This window comes from Macrosteles quadrilineatus, unplaced genomic scaffold, assembly GCF_028750875.1.
Source record: "Macrosteles quadrilineatus isolate MER2022 unplaced genomic scaffold, UCM_ALF_1.0 Scaffold_1__1_contigs__length_201487025, whole genome shotgun sequence".
Taxonomy (NCBI): domain Eukaryota; kingdom Metazoa; phylum Arthropoda; class Insecta; order Hemiptera; family Cicadellidae; genus Macrosteles; species Macrosteles quadrilineatus.
Window position 1 is genome coordinate 123,485,898 of NW_026542594.1, and position 18,384 is coordinate 123,504,281.

General features: G+C 34.8%; 1 protein-coding gene across 2 annotated transcripts in view; it reads right to left on the reverse strand.

The window, feature by feature from the left end:
* LOC128984318 (cyclin-dependent kinase-like 4) overlaps positions 1 to 8,030 on the reverse strand; it is a 163,276-nt gene extending 155,246 nt beyond the window's left edge. For both annotated transcript variants that reach the window (XM_054403638.1, XM_054403628.1), the window contains exon 1: positions 7,936 to 8,030. In XM_054403638.1, the coding sequence (XP_054259613.1) occupies positions 7,936 to 8,003 (68 nt within the window). In that variant the 5' untranslated portion in view covers positions 8,004 to 8,030. The remainder of the gene's footprint in view (positions 1 to 7,935) is intronic.
* Positions 8,031 to 18,384: the final 10,354 nt, after the last annotated feature.

An 18,384-nucleotide genomic window follows, 5' to 3' on the forward strand; every position in this document is an offset into this window, starting at 1 on the left:
CAACAATGCTTCAGTATACTAAATTATTTGTTTTTTAAGCCCTACAAAATGGTTGGGAAATAAATTCCAAAATTTTATGTTTTTAGGGTCAAAAATGGGAAAAGCCCATTTTTACCCCATAAAACCCCCATAAACCCCCGTGCCCATGTTTCGATCATAGTCCCCATAGGCCAAAAACACCATCCGTTCAAATTAATATATATATATAACACCGGATCCTCTCCAAGGATTAATTATATGGCGGCAAATAACTCACTAAAATTGAAATCTAGCGCAGCGTTCATTGCACCACAACTACACTATGAACGTTGATTGAACTCAAATTTTGGCCGAGATTTGAAAACTCGGCTTTCTTTCCTGAGAAAATCGGGAAATTCCCCGATTGTAAATAAAGACCATAATGGCATAGGGCTAATGGCTAAACAGAGGCAATGTATATATATAATGATTATATACATAATATATATATGAATTTGAACGGATGGTGTTTTTGGCCTCTGGGGATTATGAAAATATTGAATCTTCTTGCAAATTAATGTCGATCATTATACTGTATTAATAGAATAATGTAGTTTGCTGTGGCTGGAATACACATGATAAACTGTTGGGACATAATGATGATTTAAGTTTCGTTTGGAAATATCTTAAGACCCAGACCCACCTTTTAAGGATTTCAAGTTAGGGTTTAGAATTACATACTCTCGAGATGACGAGATAAACCTTTAGACTAACGTTTTGAGTGTTGGCACATTTAAATTATAATTAACAGCTAAATTGTATTGCTAATAATTCACTTATGCAATCTGATACGTTTACCAGGTACCACGATTACTAGAAAAATACCGGTATGGATCATAAACATAAACAAATGACGTTTTTGGCCCGAAAATAAACATAATTTTACATTGTTTAAATGGAACTGCCAAAACATATGTTCAATACTATTACTGTAGTATAGGATTCGGGCCAAAAACGTCATTTGTTTATGTTTATGATCCATACCGGTATTTTTCTAGTATTCGTGCCAGGTACCAAACAGGAAAACGTTATACGATAGGCCAAGGAAGCATGATTCGAGTTTGGTTCATAAAATGCAGTAGTCTAAATACTGAATGTTTTCTAACAAATCAGACAATGACATAATACTAAATTAATTTATTTTATCTTAAATAAACATTTAGTCAGGTTGGGTAGCAGGAAAATATTTCGGTTCTGGCAGAGAGGCTGCAATTTTAGGTGGTTATAGTATACAAGTTTCTGATCCCCAGACCCCAATTTTTAAGGACCTTGGTCGTCCGTAATGACGTCATCAAAATGGCGGCCGTAAGAGGATGCTGGGTCCCCATGAATTGGCTATAACGACCGAATGCCTGAACCGATTTTCATGAAATTTGGCACACAAGTGCTTGAATACATTATCTCGGCCTGGGTTGAAAATGGTAAAATTTCATCGAGTCATTTCAAAATGGCGGCCGTTAAAAGCTAAAATAAAAAAAAAATCATTCAGTGTTTTGTGTTCTCAACTCCCTCCAGAGATCTGCAGCAACCTATTCACTTTCCTTTCAATAAAAAGTTGCATTACTGTCTCTGCATTTCATGGAATAGGCAAAATACCCCCACCACAGCCAACCTGCAGATTAAGTGAGTTTCCATTTCCCTGATTTGATTTTCAATTAAATCAATTTCAATAACTTTAGGTTTCATGAGTACCTAGGTTTGCTGCTACAAGGAGGTTAATAAAGTGAGTTTTTATTAATATATTAATAGCTTAGTTGTTTAAAATAAATAAATTTTCCATGTTTCAAAAAATGTAATCATAAACAAGCAAACTACAACAGTTTATGTACTCTCCGTAATAATAACATAGGAGTTTTAAATTTACAATATTTTGAATTTTCTCCGTAACCAATTACCTTATAATACCCCCTGCCACAGCAAACCTGCAGACTTAGCGAATTTCCATTTGCCTGATTGGATTTACTCTAAAATATCTCCTTAAAAATATCACATTTATTCCCCATTTAAATATCATTTATTTAACGAGTACTTAGGTTTGCTGCAACAGGGAGGGTAAAAACGTATTTTTTTATGAAATGTAATAGTTTAGTATGAAATTTGATCAAAATATGTTCATAAACAAGCAAAATACAACAGTTTACTTATTCTCCATAAGAATAAAATGGGAATTTTAAATTTAAAATTTTTTTGAATTTTCTCGGGTTTTGGGTAAGTGATGTTATTGTTTTGTTTTGTTTGCCAAGTGAGTGTTTAGTGTTTAGAAGTTTGACTAAGAAGTATTTTGTGATAAAACAATAGTCATTTGTGTTTGTTGAAGACATGCCTCGAATGAAAAAGGTATTTAGCAAGAGGCCAAAGCAATTCTTTGGTTCAAGAAAAAGAAAACTATCAGTGGATGAAACTGACTCTGAGTCTATCCAACCTAGGCCTAGGCTTACCTCACCTGAGGAAAATAATGAAAATGCTAAAGTAAGCTCATCAAAGAAGAAGGTAGGACCAAAGCTAACTACTTATGATGCATTCAATGATGAAGGTAATCAAATGTTTGATATAACAGATTTTAAACTGTTGGACAATTTGTTAAAAGAAATTGCTGTTTGCGCAAAGTGCGGAAATTCACTTACGGTGCTAACCACGAATAGGATAGGCCTAAGTGTGAAGATCACAATAAAATGCACTGGATGTGGTTCTGAAGTATCAGATCAAAATGATAGAAAGAAGCACAATGAGAAGTCAGAAATAAACACAAGGCTTGTTTATGGATTTAGGTGTATCGGAAAGGGCGAGGAAGCCGCTAAAACAGTGTGTGCCATTATGAACTTGCCTCAACCCCCTGCTTTCAAATATTATAAAAGAACCTGAGGATTATACTCCGGCTGATTTTCAAAATTATAAAGAGATTTTGGAAGCTACAAATGGACATTTAAAGAGTTACAAAGATGGTGCACCAATTTCAAGTAATAAACATACTAAATATCTTAATATAATTAAACCGCTTTTTAAATCTGTTGTCGAAGGTTTGAGACAAGTGACTGGTAATAAAATAGACTATATTTATTGGGATGATCCTAATGAGCTTGTAGATAGGTTAAGACTTCTTTGGCTATGTCGCCAAGCCGGTAACTCAAGAGTGGATAATGAAATAGATTCCATTATTGAGGAATTGAGAGAAAGTGGAATTATTTATTAAATAAAAATATGTATATAGATAAATTTTATCGTTTATATAATCCATATAATAAGCCTGCAGAACCCAGGGCTCGTAGTGAAACTACTTTAAATTTACAAGAAGATAGTTGGAATTGTTTAAACCGTAAAATTGGTAATGTTAAAGATGGGGAGTTTGTAGATGATGTATCAACTTTGCGACAGACATTAACTAGAAAAGGTGATGTCTTTTTACAAGGTAAAACTAAATATGAGTTTTTAGAATCTAAGAATAAAAATTGGAATGTTAAAAAACAGAAAATTACTAATGTGGAAAAGGGTGAAAGGGTGTTGATTGAAAGTTTAGATGATGTGCCCACTTTACCACAGACTTTAATACGAAAAGATGGTGGAACATTTGTACAAGACAATAATAATTATGCATTTTTAGAATCATAGAATGGTGTTTGGAATACTAAGAAACGGAAAATTACTAATGTGGAAAATGGTGAAAGTTTAAATGATGTGTCCACTTTACAACATACTTAAATACGAAAAGAAGATGGTAAATTTGTACAAGACGATAATAATTATGGATTTTTAGAATCAGAGAATGGTGTTTGGAATGCTAAGAAACAGAAACTTAGCGATTTGATGGAAGGTACGGATAGTAAAGATGCTGTGAATGTTTCACAAGTTCCAAAAATGGAAGCAAGCTATTGGAATTTTAATAATAAAAGGTTAGTACGTGTTAAACCTGCCATTGATGACACTGATTGTGTCACAAAAGAACAGACTATTACTTTTGATAAAAAAGAAAAATGTTAGGATACCAAAAAATATGTATAAGGAGTCTACCAGAGGGGGAATATTTGGATGATATTTGTCTTTTGTCACAAGCTATGCATTATGATTGATCGCAATTTGTATATGGAGAAAAAAAAATTGATGGAATACAATCCTGATTTATTAGTTGCTGCCCCCTTATCTTTGAGTGGATTTAAGTATATAGATAATAGACCATATATACCAGAAAACTATGTATTTAAAAGAATGGAAGATAATCTATTGATTGGGGCTAATGGTGATATATTTAGAGTTAAAGGAAAGAGTGATGTTATAAAAAATGAATGAAATTGCATACGAACTTCATAAGCCTGCAAGAAAGAATTTCATTAGAAGGTCTTTTAAAGTATTAGGTATAAACGAAACTGTACTAATAGATTTAATTGATATTCAAAACTATGCTAGAGAAAATTCTGGCAATAAATATATTTTAACTTTAATAGATACATTTTCTAAAAAAGCTTATGCTGCTCCACTAAAGAATAAGCAGGGTTGGTGGTTACAGAAGCCATTAAAACCATTCTACCAAAGGGGGTTAAAAACATTTAATCCGACAATGGAAAATAAATTTTTAATCAATATTTTAGCATACTAATGAAAATCTTAAATATTAATCACTATCACACTTTTTCTACAACTAAGGCTGCAATTGTAGAGAAGTTTCAGAGAACTTTAAAGAATTGGTTATATAGGGGATTTAATGCTAAGGAAAGTTATAAATGGTTGGATTTACTTCCAAAGTTAATTCGAAAATATAATAATAAAGTGCATAGATCTATAGGAATGAAGCCTAACCAAGTGAGTATTAAGAATAGTAAATATGTGCATGAGAGGTTGACTTCTAAAGTAGTGCAAGTTAAAAAGCAAATATATAAGGTAGGTGATAGTGTGAGGATTTCCAAGTATAAACATGTTTTTAGTAAAGGATATACCCCAAATTGGACAAGTGAGCTATTTACAATAGCGGAAGTTAAGAATACAAAGCCTGTGACTTATATCTTGAAAGATGAAAATGGAAATATAATCAGGGGAGGATTCTACACAGAGGAGTTGTTAAAGACCAAGTATAAAGACATATATTTAGTAGAAAAGGTAATTCGGAGGAAGGGTGATTTATTGTATGTCAAATGGCTTGGGTTCCCAAGTAGCCAGAATTCATGGATTTCCACTAAGGATGTCCAAGGGAGCACGCCGTGAGCCGGAAGCGCGCCCGAGTTCGAGTACAAACCTCGCTCGATTTTGAGAATATACATGAGAATGGATGTGGATTTGAAATAGTAATGAAGTTTTACAATGGTATTGAACATTTACATAGGCTTGTATAGGCAAAGATCAGGGTCTTAAAAAAAGTGGCCAAAAATAATCCTAATATTGCAGACGTGTTTTTCAATATTTAAAAAGTAGAAAATTTATATAGGGGTGTATAGGTCGAGAGCAAGGTCTTTAAAAAAGTGGCCAAAAAAAATCCTGGGGCTTTGAAAATTTTTTTCGCCGAAAATTTTAAAAGTTCTGGGACAAAAAATGTTTGAGGTGGCGTCATATTCTTCTATTGTCACTACTTTACATTTACACTTGTAAGGGTCAATAAATATAAGAAATAGCTTGTTTAGCTTGATATTGAATATATATGAGGATTAATAATATTTATAGGGATATTTAGGCAAAGATCAGGATTTTTGGTTTTGGTGGCCAAAAAACTATCCCCAATTTTTCTCGTAGAAAAAATGCCCCCGTATAGCCTCTAAAACGCCCCAAGTGCCTTCATATTCTTCTATTGTGACTACTTTGGTAACTTTTTAGACTTGTCTACAGCCTTTGACACTGTAGACCAGAGTACTCTCATAAATACACTAAGCTCTCTTGGAGTTAAAGGTACAAAATTGGTATGGTTTAAATCTTACCTTTCAGATAGGAAACGATTTGTAAAAATAAACGGTATCAGCATTCTGACACATACTTTCTCCCATAAGTTTGTCAACAACCTTTATCATATTGTGTAAGCGGTGAGAGTAAATATACGGAATTGGGATTAGTATAATCTTGTTAAGAATTTAAAGGACTACATACAAAATTGTTATCAAAATCGTTTTGGGCCAGTTTTGTGAAAATCCGATTTTTCCGTTATTTTATGGGGTTTTTTTATGGGAAAATAACATAATTTACAATAACTTTTGAACCGTAATTTTTACAGAAATGGGATTTGTACCATTTTCTTTAGAATATAAAGGACTATAACATACCAAATTTTTATCAAAATCGTTTTGGCCGTTTTTGGTAAAATCCTATTCTTCCGTTATTTTATGGGGTTTTATGGGAAAATTTCCATAAAAAAATATTTTTTTTTAATGAAAAAACTATCAAAACTTTAAGGACCATAACATACTATGTTAAATTAAACCCGGATTTTTTTCTAAAATCCTATTTTCGTTATTTTACGGGGACTTTATGGGAAAATAACATAATTTACCATAACTTTTGAACCGTAATTTTTAGAGAAATGGAATTTGTACCATTTTGTTCAGAATTTGAAGGGCTACAACATACTAAATGTTTATCAAAATCGTTCGGGCCATTTTTGAGAAAATTCAATTTTTCCGGTTTTTTATGGGTTTTTATGGGAAAATCCCCATTAAAAATCAAAATTTCAAAAAAATGAAAAACACCTGGAGATACCATGGATTAGAACCTACATACCAAATTTTATCGAAATCGGACCACAGGTGTAGTCCCTAGCTCTGTACACATCCAGACACACAGACACACACACAGACACACGCACACACACACACACACACAGACATCACTTTGAAAACAACTTTTTTGGGTCCAGGGGGACCCAAAACGAACATATCCACTCAAAACTCAAACTCGAAAATTTTGACGAAAACAATACTTTCTCCATATACTATGGTATAGGGGGAGAAAGTAATAAGTCATTATTTTAATAATTCAAAAGCTATAACATACTGTACAATATGTTTGCAATTAAATAAATTTATTTTGATTGATTGATTGAAGATCGATTTGAGAGAGATTGATTGAGATGAAACATCATAAAACCACCATCACTATACATGAACTTTAAACAAAGGGGTGAACAATGTATACAACCAACAGTAAAGAAAAGTGTGCGAAAATTAAATAATTATTCAAGAAGAGCCGTACGATCATGAATCGTATTACGATAAGCCTAGTGGGCGTCAACAACAACAAAGACAGGAAAAATTGAAAAAAATATCGTTTTGATTTTTACAGACATATTAAACGAAAAATTATATATTATTATTCAAGCATAGTCTATTGTAAGAAAATCAAATATTTTAAACTCTGGCGACGAATTCGGAATCAAACAATCCTTAAAAAAAAACTATAAACACACTTGTGTGCGTATCTCAATCTTTAGGTTGCCTACCGGCCGCCACACTCGTCTTATGTATAATCTCCTGACACTCAGAGCACAATAGTAAATTGGTGTTAGTAGCATTTATACTACAGCACCATCTTATAACAACCCAATGATTAGGGACGCTGGGCTTAAAACCATCAAAAGTCTAATGACTTTTGATCAAACCAGCGACCTAATAGTGAAGCGATCACAATCACTTTAATATGCTCAGCACACACACTCAGCTATGCTAAATAATTCATTATTACTGGTGATGGTATATAGTTATAGAGCGATTATAATGTTGAAGACAAAAAACATAGGCTATAGCCAAGGAGTATAAAAGTATATCTTTTTACATAGTTTTAGTTCCACCTTGGGCTATAGCAACATTTTGCTTATGTAAAAACGTACATTTGTAAACAAATCATTATCCGATTTTGCACTTGAAATGTGCCTTTGTACTAACAACTAGTCTATATTTTTTCAGTTAATATAAAGATAGTTTGTATGGCAGTATAGATGGGAAGGAGGTTTACCTTCTAGGCAGTAAGGGCAGGTTGTTGCCGAACAGCCACAGACGGCGCTCATTCAGCCATCTCTCCATCAGCCTACTGCCTCTGCCTTGCTGCCGTTGTCGTTGGTTCGATACCCGTCACATCACAGTATGGGTACAGTCAGTACACATCAGTGCAGCCGGCGCAAGCGCCAACAACCCTACTGTTCTATCAAGATTTACTGGTGGCAATAAAGATTTCTCTTTGAGAATGTTGGTAAACTCCCCCAAATCAGGGGTTGTTTTATTAGCTTTACGTTTGACTGACTATAAACATGATTTCAAATTATTTGGTTCTGGTGCTTTTAAAATAATCAACAAAGAGTTACTCATTGGGAGTACAAGTATTGAAAATGAGAAACATTGGGGGTAAATTTTGCTATGGCCACCAGTCAAGATGCATAAAGAATTGACTAATGTAATGTTGTGTTTCAGTGGGTCTACCGATTCACAAACATTAATGAAGATGTCTACTATTCACTAAAATGTTACATAAATGAATGTTTATAATAAGGCTAGGCTAGGGTGTTTTGAGATTCATTGTAGTTGCCCCGGAACAGTTTTATTGACTAATTGGTTTTACTCCTCAAAGTGCTACTACAGTATATCAAAGTGCTAGCCGAAACATGTTATTGGGTGCAAATGTACTTGACTGCGTTTATAGTAGGACTAGCTGTACCCGCGGGCTTTGCCCCGTTTAACTTCTTAATTTTCAAGATGAGCTCGTTTGCATGGCTTGATCACGTCCTGGTTGAAGTTCGTTCGCTACGCTCACTCACCTTTAGGTTGGAGCTCGTTCGCTGCGCTCATTTGCCCTCAGGTTAACTCGTTCGCTATGCTAACTCGCCTCCAGGTTGAAGTTCTTTCGCTACGCTCACTCACCTTTTGGTTGCAAATTAGCTGTGTCATAAATTTAAAATAAACGGTATCAGCATTCTGACACATACTTTCTCCCATAGGTTTGTCAACAACCCCATGTGTAAGCGGTGACAGTAAATATACGGAAATGGGATTTGTATAATTTTCTACAGAATTTAAAGGACTATAACATACTAAATTTTTATCAAAATAGTTTGAGCCAATTTTGGGAAAATCTGATTTTCCGTTATTTTATGGGGATTTTGTGGGAAAATAACATAACTTACAGTAACTTTTGAACCGTAATTTTTACAGAAATGGGATCTGTACCATTTTGTTCAGAGTATAAAGGACTATAACATACTAAATTTTTATCAAAATCGTTCGGGCCATTTTGGGGAAAATCCTATTTTTCCGTAATTTAAGGGGTTTTATGGGAAAATCCCCATTAAAAATAAAGATTTATAAAAAATGAAAAAACTATTAAAATTTTAAGGGCCATAACATACTATGTTAAATCAAAACGGGATTTTTGTCAAAAATCCTATTTTTCGTTATTTTATGGGATTTTTATGGGAAAATAACATAATTTACCATAACTTTTGAACCGTAATTTTTACAGAAATGGGATTTGTACCACTTTGTTCAGAATTTAAAGGGCTACAACATACTAAATTTTTATCAAAATTGTTCGGGCCATTTTTGAGAAAATCCGATTTTCCGGTTTTTTATGGGTTTTTATGGGAAAATCCCCATTAAAAATCAAAATTTCAAAAAAATGATTTAAAACTCCTGGAGATACTATGGATTATAATCTACATACCAAATTTCATCGAAATCTAACCACAGGTGTAGTCTCTAGCTCTGTATACATCCAGACACACAGACACACAGACACACACACACACACACACACAGACATCACTTCGAAAACCACTTTTTTGGGTCCATGGGGACCCAAAACGAATATATCCACTCAAAACTCAAACTCGAAAATTTTGACGAAAACAATACTTTCTCCATATACTATGGTATAGGGGGAGAAAGTAAAATAATAGTGCTGCACCCTGTTGGTAATCCTTGTAACTTTAATGCTATTGAACATCATAGAACAGAACCAACTTGTTTAATTGAAACAGCTGTTAAGATTCTTTAATTCCATTTAAATATGAGTACTCAAAAGGTTAACATGGGAAACTCCAGAGCCACTGGGGCAGAGCCCGAAAGCCCGATCGGAATAAAAACTACTTAGTTTTCCTATTTGATGCCCAAAGAATCGGTGTACCGAATTTCAGCCTTCTAGGTAAATGGGAAGTGGGAGAATTAGTGATGAGTGAGTGAGTGAGTGAGTGAGTCAGTGAGGGCTTTGCCTTTTATATATATAGATGTCCTTTACCCGTGCTTTGCAACGGGGATAGGACGTGGAAGAGAAAAATGGTTCTTCAAGATCTTCTTATGAAATAGTTACAAATCCATCATACATTTTACAAACCCAATTCAACTTCACCGCTTTCATTTGATGTAAGTATATTTTTATTATTTTATTCAGGTAAGAGGTAGACAGTTAGTTATTAGTTTACCTAGTAACCCAGTAACCCTAGTAAATATTGGATTCAAATTTAAAATAAACTAGTGGCTTGTAGGGACAAATATGATTTACTTAACATTAATTTTATTAAATTATTGGAGGTTAAGGCTAACGAAACTGAACAGGAAAAACTGGTTCATGAAACCGATTTACATATCGAATCACCAGATGCGACCATTGATTCGATGAATGATATATCGAACGCCAAAATATCGAATGCTGAAATCGATATTAACGAAAGTGAAATGGCGGGTCTCCCTAAATCAACCCTATCTCAGCCCGAAACTTCAACAAATGACGTGGCAGGACCATGGGTGAAAGCAAAAAGTAGGAACAGAAGTTATGCTTCAGCTGTAAAAATAACCAATGGAAATACACGAAGACCTACGGATCTGAAAAACGGTGTCAACAAATATCCCGTTAGACGAATTGTTGGCAACACTGAAACCAAGAAGAAAACAAAAACAAATTCCAATGTCGTCATCGGAACTTCTGATGAAAATGGATTAATAACTGCTGGTCAGAAGAAAGCCTGGATTTTTGTAGGGCGATTAAAAGGTGACACAACAACTGAAGCTGTTAGTGACTTTGTTAAAAACACATTTCAAAACATTGAAGTGACAACAGAAAAGTTGGAAACCAGAGGAACAAATGCAAGTTTCCGTCTCTCAGTCGACTTCGACCGAAAGGATGAGTTGATGAACCCTGCTGTTTGGCCTAAGAACACCCTACTCAAGCGTTTTTTATTCCGACGAGTGACAAACAAGCCTCCTACGTAGTAAGAAAAGACAACCCACCATCAAATCCAAAGCCTACAGATGAAAATATTGTCCACACAGATCCAAAGCGCAAAGACATTACTATTTGTGCTTTAAATGTTCAGTGTTTGAGGAACAAAAGTGAACTTGTGTCTATTTTCGCTGAAGAAGTTAAATGCGATATTCTTTGTATATCAGAGCACTGGCTGGCAAATGTTAAGTAATGTTATTACACTAACCTAGCTAACCTCAAACGTGCAAATATCTTTTGTAGAAGTGAAAGACTTCATGGTGGTGTTGCTATTTATAGCACCTGTGACATAAACTTTAAACAAATAGACACTTTGAGATTTTGTGTTGAACTCCAATTTGAGGTTACCGCCGTCCTGCTGTCAGACTTCTCGGTTGTTGTGTTATCTGTGTACAGATCTCCAGATTGCAAAGTGGATATTTTCCTTGATCTGCTTGACTCCTGCCTTAATTATCTGCTGAATGCTCTCAAACCCCAGAAAATAGTCCTATGTGGAGATTTTAATATTCACCTCGAGTGTCACTCCAGAGACGAGGAACTCTTCTCTAACCTGCTTCGTAGCTATGGACTATATTTCACCACCAGACAACCAACTCGTGAGCAAGCGTGCCTCGATTCCATAGCTACCAACGTTGACTCCTGGGACTGGGAAGTGTGCATAAGGGAACCCGTTGTGGCTGACCACAGTGCAGTTCTGGTTACAATAAACTCTAACAAGGTAAGCCCCTGCTCAAATAAACCTGCTTGGTATGCAAAGTATGTTGCTGCTAAAAGATCTATAAATGATAATGATATGCCTCTATTGTGTCACAAATTGCTGCATGCTTTTAGGGCCATCCCAAATGCAGATAATTGTCCTGAGCCTGAGGTAGCTTTTAACATCTTTTTTGATAATTTCATGGACAATTTCAACCAAATCTTCCCTCTCAAAGTCATGAAGGCCAAGCCCCGTTCCAGTAACAAAACTCATACCGATAAATCCTGGTATACCCAGGAACTGGCCAAACTACGTTCTTACATATGTATTCTTCATGATTTTTGTAAGACGTCTACTGTCCCTGAACGGAAAGAAAGACTCCATGCTTTATATCTTCAAACCAAACGACTCTATCGTTGTAAAGTAAACGAAGCAAAAAAAGGTTCTAATGTGTTAAAGATAAAAGAGGCGTCCAACACTTGTAAAGCAGCATGGGACATTATAAATTCTCACAGGTCTCCTAAACCTAAAACCGTAACAGCAGGTTCCCCTGATGATTTTAACAATTTTTTCTCAGAAATAGCTGACAAAGTTGTGGCTGATTTACCTATTTAGCAGACTGACCCAGCGGACTCTCTACTGGATGTATCATCATTTTGCAGCCTAAATCATTGGAATCAGGTGAGCCCTAGTTTCATTATTAAACTAGTTAAAGGTTTCAAAAACTCAAATAGCCAGGATGTTTTCGGTGTCTCCTGCTCTGTTTTGAAGGCTGTCATCCACACCATCGTGGACCCACTCACGACTGTCGTAAACCTCTGCCTGAGAGGCGGCTGCTTCCCTGACGCGCTCAAGACTGCACGAGCCATCCCAGTATTCAAGAAAGGTGACCCCTCACTGCTGTCCAACTACAGGCCTATTGCCATACTGCCTGCCCTCTCTAAAGTCATAGAGTCTGTAATGAAGATACAATTAATAAAGTACTTTGAATCTAACCACCTACTTGCAGATGCTCAACATGGCTTTCGGAAAGGACGATCTACCACAACGGCCCTCTCTAGCTTGGTCGAACAAATTGCAGACGCTTTTGAAGCTAAGGACTCAGTTCTGCTAAATATGTGTGACCTGAGTAAAGCGTTCGATGTAGTATCGCATAAAATTATTGTCTCTAAGCTTAAGAAGTATGGGGTAACTGGCGTAGTCCTGCAAACCATCATCTCTTATCTAGAAGGTAGAAAGCAGGTTGTCTCTCTCGGTGGTGCGACTTCTGGGGTGAAGCTTTTGAGACATGGAGTTCCCCAAGGCTCGGTTCTTGGCCCCCTCCTCTTCACTATCGTCATTAATGATCTGGCATTAAACAACAAAACATTGCTTTTTGCAGACGACACCACACTGGTCACCAGAGGCAGTGATCTAAACCAGCTAAGTGCCGACGCAGAATGCCTTCTGTTTTATGCAAAGGAGTGGTTCAGCCAGAATCTACTCAAAATAAACGACGACAAAACACAAACACTGCTATGCACACTCAAGCCAAACTACTTGGGCGAGGAAGCCGTCAAACTCTTGGGATTCTGGATTGACTCCAAGTTAAGTTGGAAACAACACATTAGCCAGGTATGTGTTAAGCTTGCTAGAGTAGTATTTCTTCTGAGGAAACTGACATTGGTAATATCTAAGCCTTACTTAGTGACGGTATACCATGCTCTTTTTCAAAGCCACGTGAGCTATGGCATTGCACTCTGGGGTCATACAGCTGCAGCACATGACATCTTGCTCCTTCAGAAGATGGCTCTGAGGGTGATAACGTCCGCCGGATACCGTGACCACTGTAGGCCTATCTTTAGGGATTTAAAGATTCTGACCGTCTACAGTCAATACATCCTCAATAGCCTGGTATTACTTAAGGAAAACTCAGCAACACTTGTTCGACGTGAGGACCAACACTCATACCAGACACGGCATGCCCATTTACTTGACCTGCCAAGATGCCGTCTTGCCTGGACCCAAAAGGGCTACCCTTACTATACCAGCAAGCTCTACAACACACTCCCATCTGAAGTGCGTGAGTTAGACGTGAAAGCATTTAGAGACAAACTTAAGGACTATTTGGTGCGCAGACCTCTCTATTCATTGACTGAGCTAGAGGACACACCACTTTTTGGCAACCCGCCGCCATCATAAGTTTTTATTATTCTTTTTTAGTTATAAGTTTGACGCAATCTATTCCGACATTGTCGGTCACCGATGCAGTGCTCAAGTATCAAGTAAGTAAGTAAGTAAGTATCAAAGGTCCCTAAAGAGCTCTAGTGTAATACAAATTATTGTAATATTTAAACAAACTCAGAATAAAACTACCCATGTGTCAGGATATCCCAGTACAACATGTCTTTTGTGTAAAAAAAGTTTCTTGTTTGTCTTTGTTTGCTTTTGTTGATGTTATTTTCAATAAATAATTTGAATGACTCCAGAGGCTTAACTCTGGTAAAGGCAGCAAACATGTTTGTGAATAAATATTGGTTTAGTAAGGCAGCTTTGGTCTTTTGTTTGATGATGATAAAAAGGCTTACCTGATTGTAATATTGGAAATTGTCTTCGCCATTATGAAAAGGCAAAGAAAGGTGTGTTGAGATAAGCTTAGTTCTTGGTCATAACCACTAAATTAGCACCCCAACCCAGTTATTATTTTACGGTCCTTTTGTAAAGGTTTGTCAAAATTAAAGTAAATGCATACCATTGAACTTAACCCTAGATTTGTTTCTGATCAACATAAAAAAACTGCTATTAGCCTAGTGTAAGTTAATGTATTGGTAATCCTCTTAAGGATAAAAAAGGGTCTAATCAACGCCTGATTATTTTAGGGTTCCATTACCCAGTTATCAAAAACCAATCACGAAATTAGTTTTCATCAGCATCTTCAACATGAATATTTTTGGTTAGTTTTAAGAAAAGGAAAATATTTCTAGTATTATTTGAACTTTTTTCTTGGAGCGACAGGCAGTACCTGGTTAAAATCTCCTACAAACAATATTGTTTTCCGCCCTTTGTAACTTGTCATAGTACTTACTTAAAAAAAATACCCGTACGAACCTATTTTATTTTTATTCTAAAATTGTTTTCTTAGATTGGCTATTGAGGTTATTCCACTTCATACAAAATATTGATTAAACACAAACAACAAATAACTCTCAAATATAAATGTTAGTAAATTTTTCAAAAAAGTGTAGAATAAATCGTTAACATATGTTTTGAAATCAGAAAAAAGTAGATGTTTTCAAATCAATCTTGAATCGATTATTATTTAATCAATGTGGTTATTATTTCATGTAAAACATTCCTTTAACACAACAATAATCTTCAAATTAGAAGAAAAAACTTATTTTTTTTTCAGCCATTCTAAGTTAAGCTCCCTTGATTTTAGCCATCTCCTATGATTTTACTACTCGTCATACGCTTAACTAATTTACTTAATAATACACAAGTTTGCAAATTGTACAGTAAAACAATTGATTTCAACTTTCTAATACGTAACAAAACAGTCTTAATTATCATAGGTAACGTTATCCCTGGTTTTATAGTATACAGTACATTGACTGGCAAAGTAATCCAAATGTTATACTGCTTATTGGCTTACTGATAAATCACGATCAGCTGTATTGGAGTAAACAAAAAATCAGCAGTAAATGGCTTCTAATGTTATTCTTATGGAGAAAATTTTACGTTATATCTAATTTTGTGTTAAAATTTAGGGAATTTCACAATTTTTCCCGCCGTCACGGGATCGAGACCTTTAATTTGAGCCCTCTCCCGTCATTCTACGACTTCCCAATCGCCTACAATTTTGACGCAAAGAATCGGCTTACGTACTTAATACTATAGATGATGATGATGATAATTCAAAAGAGAAACTAACTTGAAAGACCTGCCCTTATATTTACACGAGTATGTAAAAAATCATATTAGCGAATTCCCCCATAGGGAATAAGCTATTACCGTAGTACTCATGGTAAGACCTGGACCCGGGACCGATTTACTTTTTCGTTTTGAGGTCCAGAAGCCAAAACCCTCCTTGTTGCAGCAAACCTAAGTACTTATTAAACTAATGTTATTTAAATAGAGAATAAATGTGATTTTTTAAGGAGACATTTTACTGTAAATCCATTCAGACAAATGGAAATTCGCTTAGTCTGCAGGTTTGCTGCGGCGGGGGTATTTTTTTCTGTCTTATTGTCGATTTCGTATTTTTGTCGTGTGTGTTCTCAATGTCAAGGACAGAAAGGGGGGAGCGAGCGAGCTGGTATAGTGGATAGAGTGATAAAGCCGCAACCCCTAGGTCTAGCCTGAAATAATGTAAAACCACGGCCTCCTTTAACTACAGGCCGCGGCGTTCGAAGTGGCAACACCACATCGGATGGCTACTCCATACATCGCACAAAACGCTATATACCACGCTACATATTTATATGCTATATATTACGCTATATATTTGTGTCTACTGCTACGCTACACCACTGAACGCCCGCGCTCGCGCCGCGGAGGATTGTAACAAGCACACAAATTATCTATTAATTTAGATGTTTTATATCTGACAACACTGATGTGTAGGAAAAGAAGGAAATAATTATATGAGGCTTTCGTGCCAATACAAGAATATAACACAATATTTATTAAAACCTTTTACGGTACATTGAACATATAAGTATTAGGAAATTATAATTGCCTACAAAAATTGTGTGGAAATTATAATTGTAGTTTTCTACCATCTCTACGTATTTACTCTATGATTTATTATTTGTTAAATACCTAAAATTTAAATCCTATTTACAATCTTATTTAGTTACAGCTTCTATGTAAGCTATTGTTTTGTCAATTATTAAAAATGATTACTATACAAAGTAAAAAGTAACAAAATCAATAATTAAAATATTATTTTATTCAAGAAAGGATTGACATTTTTCTATGGTTACAGTGGCTATTATTTTTGTCTTTCTTCACTTTCGTGTAGTAGTTATTTAACAATATATTGCTCATTCTCAAAATCATTTTTGTCACTATTTCCTTCAAATTTACTCCACAAATACAAACAATTTCAGCTATTTCTGAAATATCGATATTTTATTTTATTTTATTTTTATTCTTTCAACGGTAACACCATTTTTACATTCAAAATATACATTAAATAGGATTAATCACTATATAAAAATAGCATAACTAAGTAAATAATATATGAGAAAGCATGCACGACGTGCAAAAAGACATAACCAGTATACAATATATAAAAAAACATTACATAGGCCGAGACACTTCAAGTAAGAAACATTGCAAAACAGGTATATAGGCTAATCAAATACGTGCAATAAATAGGAATGAAAGTAAAAAGCAGGCATAACTTAACATGCAAAAAACATAACCAGCAAAAAATATAGTGCATAAATAACAACAGGAGATAAAATATGAAGCGCAAAAACATAACAACAACAAAAAATTAACAATATGCAACCGAGACATAACAACAACTAGAAAAAATAGGAAAACAACAAGTGCAATACCGGTAGGCTAACAAAAGTATGGTAAGATACAACAAAAATTATTTTATTTTATTTTATTTTATTTCAACGGACATTCCATTTTGTTTGATGTGGTACTAAAGATACATTGTACAGTTCAAGATGACTAATATTAAATAACAACTGTGAACTTTTAACACTTAGACATAGGCATCAAAACAAATAACAATAATATAGTAATTAACAACAATAATGTAGTAATTAACAACAATAAATTATAGCAAGAACATAACAAAGACGATCGCATTACATAATAACCATAAATAACAAGGAAGACAGGCATGTTTGGGAGAATAAATATTAGCTTAAATAAGTATAACATATTATGACTAGAGCAATTAAAAACTTTGTTTAATATTTACAAGGAACATGCAGTTTAATGAATGTGATTTTGAAAAGAAACTAGGAAAAAAAACAAGTGTAAATAATGATTATATATATATACATATATCTATATATATGTACAAAACAACAGCCATAAATTAATTTAAGAACCTCAAACACAGCAGGAAAACTTAATAGCAAACAGGAAAAACACTAACTGGACACAGATGTGGCCCTTTAAAGGCACCACAAAAAATAACTGAACTTTAATTACCTGATATCTGACATTAAACCACTGTCACTAAAAACCAGCCAACACAGAAGAACAACTGCACGCTAATTTTACATTGTCGCAAATTTTAGCTATTCGCTAATTCCACCTAATTCTATCAAGATGGTGGTCGCCACGCCGCTATTGGTTGATGAGCGCTAAACTAGTTCCGCCTTCCGATTGTCTGTAGCAAGAATATTATCAATGGATTAGTAATTAATGAAATTAATGGTAGTGCAATAAAAGAATGAATGAAGTAATATTTTTATTTTTCCCAATACTACATAATAACGTGTTAATAAACCACATACTTAAAATTCATAATAATATTAAAACTAAAA